Here is an 11,940-nt window from a genome sequence, read left to right on the forward strand (position 1 = left end):
GAGAGCAGCGCAGACCATGTCTGAGTACACGAGCACAGCCGTGTTCGATACAACTCATGCACCAAGAGGCCAGGCACACACTGGAAAGAGGCCCCTGATCACTCCCACAGCCAGTTGCATGAACCAGGTCGAGTCGTCTTAGATCCAGGGACAGTGGTCAACAGAAACGAGGGTTTGATAGTAACAACACCTTTACTGCATTGTCCAGCCAAGGACACAAACACAACACTTCTTAACTTAAGAAAAACGCCAGGCAATTCCTAGTTCACTACAACTACTACTACAGCAAAAATTAACCCACTCAGTCATTTTGGTCGTCATCCCAGTCTTTCTTCCCAGTGGGAGGCTTGGGCCCACCGGCTGGTTTTGCCATGATGATCTGCAACACAAAACAACAAGAACATACTTACAAACTCAACCTTTAGAAGGAGGAAAAAAGATCACGTTTTTATTGGCCTGACTGAAGATTAAGCAATCATCTAGACATAAGCCATGGGTTTTACAGTGCACATGAAATTCAGCACTCAGCAGAGTTCCCTGCTTTCCTCAACATTAACAGCAACAAAACCCACACCCATTAGGGAAGGGCGCTCATTCCCTCCAAGACCTGCAGGTCAACACCCATGGAGCCGAGAAAGACTGCCACGTACCACCGTACCACCAGCGTGAACCAATCAACATGGCACCCGATTTGCTATTTATACACGAGTGTTGTCTTGCCAACCATCTTCATCACAATTTCCTTGAGGTTTAGGAACTTTAGGTCCACCTGCCAGTTTTGCCATTAAAATCTAATAAGTTCAACACTGAAAATTTCTAGTCGTGCACCCGAGAACCACTCCAGCGGCAGGAAGCGTGTGGCATGAACCAAGTTCACCCATCCAGTTCCGTGGTAAGTTAAAAGCACACACCAGAAGCCTCTGCTTCATCTACAATGTGCTAGCCCAGCATTCCCCAAGTACAGTCATCCAGCATCACCAAAGGACTAGAGGCCCAACACTGGGAGCCTTCGGGGGATGTCAAACTGAAGGGGAGCGCGGGCCTAAGCTGCAGTCGGACATCCTTGGTGCTGCCGCAGAGTCCTCAGCCCAGCTTGTGGCCGAGTGGGGCTCCCCCTGTGAGACTGCACTGACCACCAGGGGGCAGCTCCTGCAATGAGCATCTGCCCCCTGGTGGTCAGTGCGCATCATAGTGACCCATCCTTCTGCTGTTTGGTCGATTTGCATATTACCCTTTTATTATCTAGGAGGATTTGTTTGGAAAAAAGGGAGCAGGGAGGTGACAGTTTAGGGCTGAAATCAATTTGGGAGAGTCTAAAATTAAATTAGTTGGGTTTCCTCAGAATAGAACTCTCCAACTCATACTTTCTGAATCTCAAAACTAGAAACAGTATTGCTTCCCAAATTTATATTAAGAAATGTTTCTGGGTTTGGCTTCTGTTTAAAGCACAATACCACCCCCTTACCCGATTGGTTCCACACCTCTTTTCAGAAGCTTCCATAAGAAATATGAGCCTTAAATTCCTAGAATACTACTTTACAAACTGAAGTAAGTTCAGATTGAACTAAAGGCATTATCATTTCAGAATCTAAGTGTAGCTTGATTTCTTAAACAGTACCTAGACCAGTTCTCAAACTTTCGGGGCCTCGTAACCACCTGCACGGCTTCTTTAAAACACATTGCTGGGCCTCCTTCCAGAGTTTCTGATTCAGTGAGTCTGGGTTGGGCCCCAAAATTTGAATTTTTACAAGTTTTAGGTGATGCTGATTTGTGGACTGCTATTTGACAAAGGTCAATCCATCCCTTCTACATTATGCAACACTTACAACTGATTTCCAAGTCCTGTCCCACAATATACGCTTCGCAAAATTAGGTACAAATTCATGGCAGCAACACACACTGGTGAATGTGGTCAGAGGGTGGTCGGCACCTGTTTTCCCAAGTGCAGACCAGGCAGACAACAACGAACTCAAGAAGCCCAGGCTCCTGTTTAAACCCAAGACCCAAAGCACCTTTGTGACCGAGGCCCTCGGCGACTGCAGCCACTGTCTCGCTGGGAGAGCTGACATTCACAAAGGGTCTGAGTTAAGGAACTGCCTGTCAGAGTATCTGCTCCCATCTCCTGTCCCCTTCTACTCTGGACAGTTTTCATTCTTGGCCACATGCTAACTTTCAGAACAAGCATTTCCTCAGGCTTCCACTATGTTTACTTAAAAACTGGAAAATACATATTTTCAATGAAAACTACCCAATACATCAATGTAACAACGCCCAACTAATAAATCTACCACACAAAGCCCAGCTGCATTTTGCTCATCTTGTGATGGGCAACGTGCTCTCTGGCACTGAGCTGCCATCTGTATTCCTGTCAACATCACCAACTGGTCCCCGTGTTCAGGTGTCTAGTTCCCACCCCACTTGCTTCTCACAAGATTAATTTGACGTAACTTTCACTTAATGGATTGATACTGTGCTCCCACAAATTACAAGGTTCTATGAAGTACGTATACTTCATTGCTTAGAATCACTTCTAGAATTTTGTAGAAAAATATATTTCATTAAGTTTACTAGCAAACACCTTGAAAAATTATGAATTCAGGTTTGTCTCTGAACCCAGTAGTCGTTACCACAAATTTTTTTTAAAAGCGGAGAAATACTATGATTTTTAATATCTTAAAAATCTTTTAGTCCTACCCCTACACATAATTTGTCACAGTAGGAAAGTTAAGCACCCAGCTCCTACTGTCTCATGAATTCCCTGTAAGCTGGTGACCTGCAGTGTCTGCCCTCTGTCCCGCCTCATTCCTCACCAACGTCGCCCTGAACTTCCTCTCTGTGCTATTTTACAAAGGGCCTGAAAACGATGACTATAAACCAGATCAGTTTAAAGACACTGGCCCGGCCGGCAAGGTTCAGTGGTTGATTATCGATCTATGAACCAGGAGGTCACAGTTCGATTCCCGGGCAGGGCACATGCTCGGATTGGGGGCGCAATCCCCAGTAGGGGGCGTGCAGGAGGCAGTCGATTTTCTCTCATCATTGATGTTTCTATTACTCTCTCCCTTCCTCTCTCTAAAATCAATAAAAAAAAACATACTTGAGGGGAAAAATAAAGAATAAAGACACCGTTGCTGGCCCTCCTACACCTGTCAGGCGAAGATGAAGGCCACTCCTGTGAGCAGAAAGAGAACTGTGCTCGGCCTGGTTCCATGAAAACACACTATTGAGCCCCACGAGTATTAGTTTTTCTAAAGATCAGAACCCCCCTCCCCTCACCTGATCCACTCTGAGCACCGTGACGGCGGCGTTGGTGGCCAGTTTGATGGCCCAGTACTTCCCCAGGTACGTGTCCAGGACACCAGCCTCCAGCATGTCCTTCACGGCAGGGACTTCAGCCTGTGGGCAGAGCAGTTCTCCCTTTAGGTTCTTTATGTGGAAATGTTTACAGGACAAAAGTGCCACCCTACACACCCTATAGAAGATTACTAATAAAGCAAGACAGTAAGTTCCCATCCCTTTTCCTTTTACACAAGTATTTCTACTTGCAGGTTTCGCATTCACAAAATCAAGTTCACAGTGTTTTGTCCAAATACCTCAATATCTAATCCAACGTTTTTGTTTCCTTCCTGATGCACTGCATAGAGCTTGGAGATGACTTCGTTGGCTTTAACCCCCGAGTTTTCTGACAGTGCCCGGGGAATAGCTTCAAACGCCTCCGCAAACTTCTTGATGGCGTACTGTTCAAGCCCAGGACACGTCTGCAGCAGAAACAAGCTTGTTAATGTATTTGTTCAAATCACAGGAGGAAAGCCACTGCACCCGAGAAAGCTATACCTCTCCGTAGGACGTGATCTGCTTGGCTAACTCGATTTCTGTTGCTCCACCTCCAGGCACAAGACGTTTATCCTGTAACATGTAGAAAAATGTCAATGAGCAGTTTTGTTTTCTGTGCTCGGTTCCCGTGCTCCACCCAGGGCCTGCTGGTCAGGACCTGTTCCTCACTCTCTAAGCACAACTGTGACCCAGATGTAGAGCTCTGGGTGTCGGGTACATGACGAGGGAGAAAGCATGAATGGGAGCCTAAGAGCTGTGCCTGTGAAGGAACCACCACAACCATCCCTTCGAGAACAGCTCACGATCTCAGGTAGGACAGGGCTCTGCTTCCCACCAGCGCCCCGGGAAGGCCGCCCCGCGCTCAGGAGTCTGCACTGCGCCTGAGCCCTGCAGCGAGCGCCACCTCGACGCCTCGGGACTGACCCTGGTGAGGACTTTGAAAGTGTTCACAGCGTCATCGACCGCCCTCTCCACGTCGTCCATCAGGTTGTCCGTGGAGCCTCGGAGCACGATGGTGGAGATGGCCCCGTCCTCCTTTTCTGTGGGTCAAGTGCAGACATTTGGGGAGGAGTGAAGAGCACGAGCTCCCGGGCTGCGGGCACCTGCGCCCCCCCACCTACCGTGCTTGAAGACCACCACCTGGGTGTCCCCCACTTCTGAGAGGGAAACACTGTCACAATGCCCCATTTCTTCAGCCACAGGAGGAGTCTGGAAGAAAGCGACCGTTGTAACAACAATAACCAATAGGCTTGGCCGTTTGTTAATGTGTCCAAAATGCTTACCAGCCTAGGCAGAGCTGTAGCACCAACAGTCTTACACAGCCGCCGGAGGTCCCACTTTGAGTTCAGCCTTAAAAACAAAACCCCAAAACAAAGACCTTAATAGAAGCTTTGATTCCAACAGCTAGAAAAAAATGCAGAGATTAAGCAGGAAACTGTACACTGGTCCCCATGCCACACATTTTTGAAGGTTCAAGCTCAGAAAAGGTTTGGATTGCACGGTGAGCCCAGGTTGGGGGTGGGGGTAGGGACGGCGCGGGTCACGCATTATTCTAGAAGAGGGAGCTTCAAGTCCCCGTCGACATTGAGGGGTCAGTTGTAAAACATGAGGGTACGTAGAAAACATCTGCTTTCCTGTGGCAGCCACATGCAGGGAAGAGAGCAGGGATTTATCTGCTCATTAGCTCAAGTACGAGAAGAGGGGGCGATGGTAGAGGACCTGTCCAGTGCCTCATGTCCTGACCCCACACTCTGGTGACTGTGCCAGGCCTCTGCCAGGAACGCCTTCCCTCCCTCTCTTCAAATGACAACCCAAGATTCAGTTAGTTCTTTTGCTCTTTGATCGAATACCTTACGCTTCCCTTTTTCAAACAGCCGTCAGGTGTGCTGAATTTGATAGTGCCGCACCATCAACAAGCCCTTTAACAGAGGTGAGCAGAAGGAAGCAGCCCTCACCTCACCAGCATGACGTTGTACTTGTTTGCGTAATGGAGAGCCATGTCCGCCACCTTGCCGCCCGTGACGATGACGTTCGCACCGGTGTCAGCGATAGCTTTGACTTGTGCGTCCATAAGGTTTTCTTCTCCCTTACTGAAATTCATCAGCTCCTCAGCAGTCTTTATCAGCACTGTTCCCTAGCAACACAAGGAGGAACTCTCTTTAAAACCATCTCATGGCTTTGATGTTCAAAGTCAGAAGATAGCATTCTACTGAAGACATAAAGATTTGGGAAAAACATGAAAATCCACCTGAGTGTATTACGAAGCAGAATACGAAACCTTTACAATAGACACCCAGCTTGTTCCCTGCCTCCCCCGTTCCAAAATGGACACCTGCTCCCTGACAGGCACCTTGGCGGAAAGGCTGGAAACACCGCACGTTCGATGTTTTGTTGGGCAAGGGTCCTGGCGTCGGATTTTGACAAATAGTTACCTAGGTAACAATGTGGTTCTTCCATTACACCAACAATCATCTGCCACGTGCAAAATGACAACGATAGGCTTTTCTGTACCGAGCAGACGTTTTTATAAGAATGTGGACTGATGACCACTCCCCACCCAAACCTGTCACACTTCTGAGCCCATCAACAACTCGGTTTCAACAATCTCGGGATGAAGCCAGCAGTGACCCATAAACTTCAAACTTGACGTAACATGTATTTAAAAAAACACAAACGTATAATTTTAATTACATCAGCATGTTTTTCTTAGGATGCTACCGAAGCCCAACATCGCCTTTTAAAACACGAATGAACAGCACACAGCACTGGGATTCCCCATGGGCACTCTACTGCTGAGTGTGCGACTCCTATAACGGTCAAGGGCCATCTTTATCACAACAGAAACCACACCACTGTGTAAAGACTCACACTCAATATTCAGTATTGGAATTAGATATTCAAATATAAACCCGGCTTTAAAAACCAGACATGACCTGAGTTTCCAATGATTACACAGTATTCACCGGTTAAGAGCAAACCGCCCCTAGAACAGAGAATCCTGTAGCCGCCTGAGCGGGCAGCCCCGGTCTCCCTCCCGGTGCTGGTACCTTGGTCTCGGTTATCATGCCGTCGAAGGGACACGAGTACACAGCTATCTTCGCGTCTTTGACGGAGCTCACGTCCCCTTCCGCTTCCTTCTTGAAGACCATGCCGTGCAGGACTGAAGAGGAACCGACGCCCGCGCCCTGAGGAGCGACACCAAGGCCACAGTGAGCTCACAAGCAGCACCCGGGCTGTGCTGTCTGCAGTTACCAACAATACCCCTTCACCAGCGACAGACAGCAGCGCTGACCCTGGGGAATGGGTGGGAAGGGGCCACCGATATGGGGGAGGAGAGAGGGCCTTCAGTACAGTGGGAGGCGCCAAAGACAGAAAACTGTTCTCATCCATCCATCCATCCACCACCCCCCCTCCCCCCGCCATCGTCCACCCCCACCCCAGTACTGGGTGCCGAGGGACAGGCACACTCAGTACTGGGGCAGAACAGAGAACAAGCATCGTTTCAGATCTCCCAAGTTCACCACTGAATAGTGAGGGGGCACTGCATGGAGTCAGAAAACAGCCTGGGCACCTTCACACACACAGAGCGGGCACGTGTGCTTGTGGAGGCTAAACTTCCGCTATATCAACAGTCATATGGCAATGTGCAAAACCACGAATTCTGGTTTTAATATACCAATCAGACATTTTTATGAAAAATACAGGCTTATTTCAATGCTAACATTAAAGTTATTATTGCAGAGCAAAGGACAACTTCCATCCCAAACAAAACTGCCCAAGCTTGCGGCTCTAATGCAGCACATCCAAAGAATATGAAGATCAGTGTTTTGCTATGCACGCTCTCACCCTTCAAGCTATCATGGAAGAATGACAACTTTAGCCCTAACCAGCTTGGCTCAGTGAATAGAGCGTCGGCCTGTGGACCGAAGGGTCCTGGGTTACATTCCGGTCAAGGGCATGTACCTCGGTTGCAGGTTCCTCCCCAGCCTGGGCCCTGGTCAGGGCATGTGCAGGAGGCAAACAATTGATGTTTCTCTCACATCAATGTTTCTCTCTGTCTTTCCCTCTCCCTTCCACTCTTTCTAAAAACCAATGGGAGTTGACTGATGAAGAAGAAATGGGAATGAAGAAGTGTCATTACACTCAAAATATCCTCGGGTGAGGATTAAAATAAATGAATCAATCATAAGTGCCAAAACCCAAGGCAAGGTTTAGGTGTAGATTAACACAATTTTTCTCCCCAAAACAAGTAACTTATCTAGGTCATGTCAAGTGCATTTTCTAAACTTACCAGAATCTTACAAACTCTGATGTTATCCACGTTGAAATGGCCCGACTCAGGAAAGATGGACACTGTTGAGAAAGAGGAGGCATGAGGAGCTGCACGGGGACAGCGAGGAAGCAGCTCCGCCCGTCAGACAAGGGATGTTGGATCTTGACTCACCACAGGCCTGAGCAATGAGCTTGGCCAGAAAGGCTTCGTTGCCGTACTGCTTGCTCATGATGGACGTGTGGAGAAGAGACGCCACTTCATCAACATCCCGGAGGTTTTTTGCAGAACAACAAACCAAACTGGGAAGAATCTCGTGGGCTTTCCTGCAGGCGATTTCATAGCCTTCGATGACCTGACGTGTGAAAGGCAAAAACCGTTCTCAAAGACATACTTTTGACAAAGCAGCATGTTATGGCGACCCCATGAACACGGATTCATTTTCAATATGAAATAACACAGCACACGTCCAGAACAACAGTCATGGCAGAGCCTACGAGTTAGGACAGCCGTGGGCGAGAGGCCACATCTGAATCCTAACCACCACTTATTAGCTACAAGGTCTCGAGCAACATTTGCCTGAGGCCTCACCCCCTTCTCCTGAAATGGACTGGGGTCATTTTATTAGCCTCACAGGTAGGCTCTGGTGCAGACGGGGCGGGGCCTGCAGAGCCGGTCCACAGCACTGGCAGAGGGAAGACTCACGCTCGCTGGGGCTCTGAGGATGGCTCTTGGAAGCAGTGGGGGTGTGCATGCATGAGCACACACATGCACACACGTGAGCACACACACACTAACTAGGACACTAAAGTCAACGCTTGCCTCAGAGACCGACAGGCCGATCCTCAGGAGCTCCTCAGCCAGCTCCAGCAGAGCGCCAGCAAACACCAGCACGAAGTTGGTGCCGTCTCCAACCTCTTGCTCTTGCATGTGCGAGGCCATCACGATCATTTTGGCAGCAGGATGCTGTACCTGGTGGAGGGGGTTGAGTTTAAGAGCAAGTTAAGGCACCGGATATTTAAAGCAATACAGCCACTCATTCCCATTTCTTCTTCTTCAGTCAACTCCGATCTCCCAGGGGCCAGTGACTCCACCGCACAGACCAACGGTGTGGTCACGAGGGGACAACCAGGCACCCCTGCTTCCTGGCCACACGTGGTCACTGTGAAGGGGAATGACCTCAGTGTGTATGCTTTTCACCTGCAGTCGCCAGCACGTCCATCTCCACACACCAGGTCAGAGCGTCATTGTATGTTCACTCAATTAAAAACAAAGTACAGTGGGGCCTTAACTTACGAGTGTCCCGACTAACGAGTTTTTTGAGATACCAGCTGTCTCTCGGCCGATTTTTTGCATTGAGTTGACAGAGCAATTTGAGTTAACGAGCTTGGTCTCAAACAAATTAAACTCGTAAGTCAAGGCCCCACTGTAACTCCCACCACTAGTTCTAGGCCTTTTAAAAAAGCTTTATGAGAGCTAAAACAGGTATCATTTAAGTGGGGCATGAGTCTCACTTTCTGTGTTTATTCTTAATGTAAGGGAATCAATTGTGATTTGAAAAAGGGGAATAGAAAATGTTTCTTCCAAAAAAGTATACCAAGATTTTAAGTGATTTTCCCCCTTAGGATTCAGATGCTTTTTTAGAAATGAGAAAGGGCCCTGACCGGTTTGGCTCAGTGGATAGAGGGTCGCCCTGCGGGCTGAACGGTCCCGGGTTCGATTCCGGCCAAGGGCATGTACCTTGGTTGCGGGCACATCCCCAGTCGGGGGCATGCAAGAGGCAGCTGATCGATCGGTTTCTCTCTCATCAATGTTTCTAACTCTCTATCCCCTTCACTTCCTCTCTGTGAAAAATCAATAAAATATATTTTTAAAAAAATGAGAAAGGGGTACCAACTGACGGTGAGAAAACTAAAAAGTCAGTACTATGATCACATCATGAGGATTGTATCCCCACCACAACCAAGCGACTCCGAGAACAGCACCGCCCACGACACTCACAATGACAAGTCCCTCCAGCATCTTGTGCAATTAAATTTGTTTTATTCAGTACATTAAGAATATATTATTTAATAAGTGAGAGAAATGTTTACATGCCTATAGGGTTTCATTTAAAAGGACTAAGTTGCCCTAACCGGTTTGGCTCAGTGGATAGAGCATCAGTCTGCGGACTGAAGGGTCCCGGGTTTGATTCCGGTTAAGGGCATGTACCTTGATTGCAGGCACATCCCCAGTAGGGGGTGTGCAGGAGGCAGCTGATCGATGTTTCTAACTCTCTATCCCTCTCCCTTCCTCTCTGTAAAAAATCAACAAAATATATTTTAAAAAATAAAATAAAAAAATAAAAGAACTAAGTTATGCGGCTTAAGAGCCAAGTTCAGGAGCATTTGCGGAGGGTCACGGGGCCTCTGGGACAGGCGGGGACAAGTGCTGACTGTCCCAATAACCTGCGGCCGTATCTCTGCTACCGACTGTGCCGTCAGAACAGCGCCGTTTCACTGTCACAAAGCCAAACAAATGGTCTTTTCTTAAAGCCGCTGCTTTGAGCATCAGCTGTCCCTGCCTCGGATAAGCCACTTCAGTGCCACACACTTCAGACCAGACAGCACAGCCATCTGTGTGCTTAGCAAACCTACTCGTTGTTCTTGTTAATCCTCACCTGGGGATATTTTTCCATTTACTTAAAATTAGAAAACAAATGTCTTCACTGATTTCAGAGGGAGGAAGGGATAGGAACATCCACGATGAGAGAGAACCATGGATTGACTGGCTGCCTCCTGCACACCCCCCACCGGGGATCAAGCCCGAAAAACCAGCCTGTGCCCTGATGAGGAATCGAATGCTGACCCCTGGGTTCAGAGGCTGAGGCTCAACCACTGAGCACACCAGCTGGGCTCCACTGATTGGAGAGAGTGGAAGGGAGGGGGAGAGAGAGAAACACTGATTGGTTGCCTCCTGCATGTGCCCTGACCAGGGATGGGGACCGAGCCTGCAACCAAGGTACGTGCTCCGGACCAGAACTGAACCCAGGACCCTTCAGTCCGAAGGCCAGGGCTGATCGGTTTCCTTCCAAAAGCACCCGACAGGGGACCAAACCCAAGACCTTCTGGTGCATGGTACCAGGTCCAACCAACCGGACCGAGCCGGACCCGCCAGGGCTGAAATGAGGTTTCTTCCAGGTTAAGATCTACTTAACCTTCGAATTACCAACACAGTTCTTGGCTTTTTAAAGGAAGCAACTTACTTCCAGCTCTCTTAAAATAGTCGCCGCATCATTTGTCACAAACAGCTTCTCCAGGTGGTTGATAACCATTTTGTTCATTCCTGAAAGTTAAGTTAGAAAAACAAGTCCATAACCATTCAAATCCTTCTCCAAATACCCAGGAAACTCTAGTTAAAAATCTGTTTCCATGCATTTCTTAAACAACTGGAAGAACCCACCCCACTCCAACTCTCCCATGGCCCCCAACGCACACCCAGGTCATGCCTCCCCTCACATCTCCCCAGTTTACTTGGGACGATGCCAATCTCGTCTCCGTTTTGATCAATAAATATAAATCATACTAATATACACAGAAGGATCTACTTAAAAGTATGTTAGTTCTCTGCTTATTCATCTGCATTAACTAGATTCGGTTGATGGCAGGAGGCCAGAGACCTTCTCCCTTAAGTCACAATGTCGGTGTGAAATGCTGGGCACCTGTAACACTGAACGTGAGCTCCTGCCTAACAGTCAGAGCCACAGTTTCCTATCGTCTCCCGAGGACAGAAAGGAATGTCTGATCCCTACTTTCCTACAGGCGACCTGAGCTGCTGATTTAACACTGGAACCCGAGTGGTGTCGCTGGACTGAGGTAACGTCCAAGCCGCCCTGTAGGCCGCTCTCCAGCGAGCAGAGGGGCCGTGGAGCCCTGTGCTGTCCGACAGCAGAACTTGGAGATAGATTACCGTTCGGTCCGTACGCTGTGCGAGTGGTCTGGGCGAGCTCCTTGCAGGCCTGGATGTTCCTGTACACGGCCTCTTCCAACCCTGAGAAATGCTGGGACAGACCTTCTGGTTAGAACACCAAACAGGAATGTGCCTTCCCAGGGACAGTGGGATCGAGAGTGACAGCACAGCCCCGGGACCGTGCTGACCACCAGGCGACGCGACGCAGGCGTCAGAGCCCGGTGCCCGGTGTTCGTGAGGCAGAGGCCCCGCCAGCGTCACGGATGGATGGAACGCGGCCAGCAGGGACCCGGGAGGGTCTCCACCTCCCTCTGCAGGGAAGGCCGCGGGCTCCTCCAGGTGGAAGCACCGTCCAGGGGGCAGGGGAGGAGCAGCTGCTGTGTCGGGGC

The 11,940-nt window shown here is 49.0% G+C and overlaps 1 protein-coding gene across 1 annotated transcript; it reads right to left on the minus strand.

The window, feature by feature from the left end:
• Window positions 1-173: 173 nt before the first annotated feature.
• CCT8 (chaperonin containing TCP1, subunit 8 (theta)) lies at window positions 174-11,667 on the minus strand. Its single transcript, XM_005861727.2, has 14 exons — window positions 11,552-11,667; window positions 10,848-10,927; window positions 8,426-8,575; window positions 7,778-7,958; window positions 7,625-7,686; window positions 6,381-6,518; window positions 5,289-5,467; window positions 4,617-4,683; window positions 4,455-4,542; window positions 4,258-4,373; window positions 3,835-3,906; window positions 3,594-3,758; window positions 3,277-3,396; window positions 174-379 (listed from the first exon to the last, which is right to left on the minus strand). Exons 2-14 carry the CDS (start codon window positions 10,923-10,925, stop codon window positions 302-304), a joined length of 1,494 nt encoding a protein of 497 aa, XP_005861789.1. The 5' UTR covers window positions 10,926-10,927; window positions 11,552-11,667; the 3' UTR covers window positions 174-301.
• Between the last annotated feature and the right edge of the window lie 273 nt (window positions 11,668-11,940).

Source organism: Myotis brandtii, unplaced genomic scaffold (genome assembly GCF_000412655.1).
Source record: "Myotis brandtii unplaced genomic scaffold, ASM41265v1 scaffold1557, whole genome shotgun sequence".
In the NCBI taxonomy this organism is placed as follows: domain Eukaryota; kingdom Metazoa; phylum Chordata; class Mammalia; order Chiroptera; family Vespertilionidae; genus Myotis; species Myotis brandtii.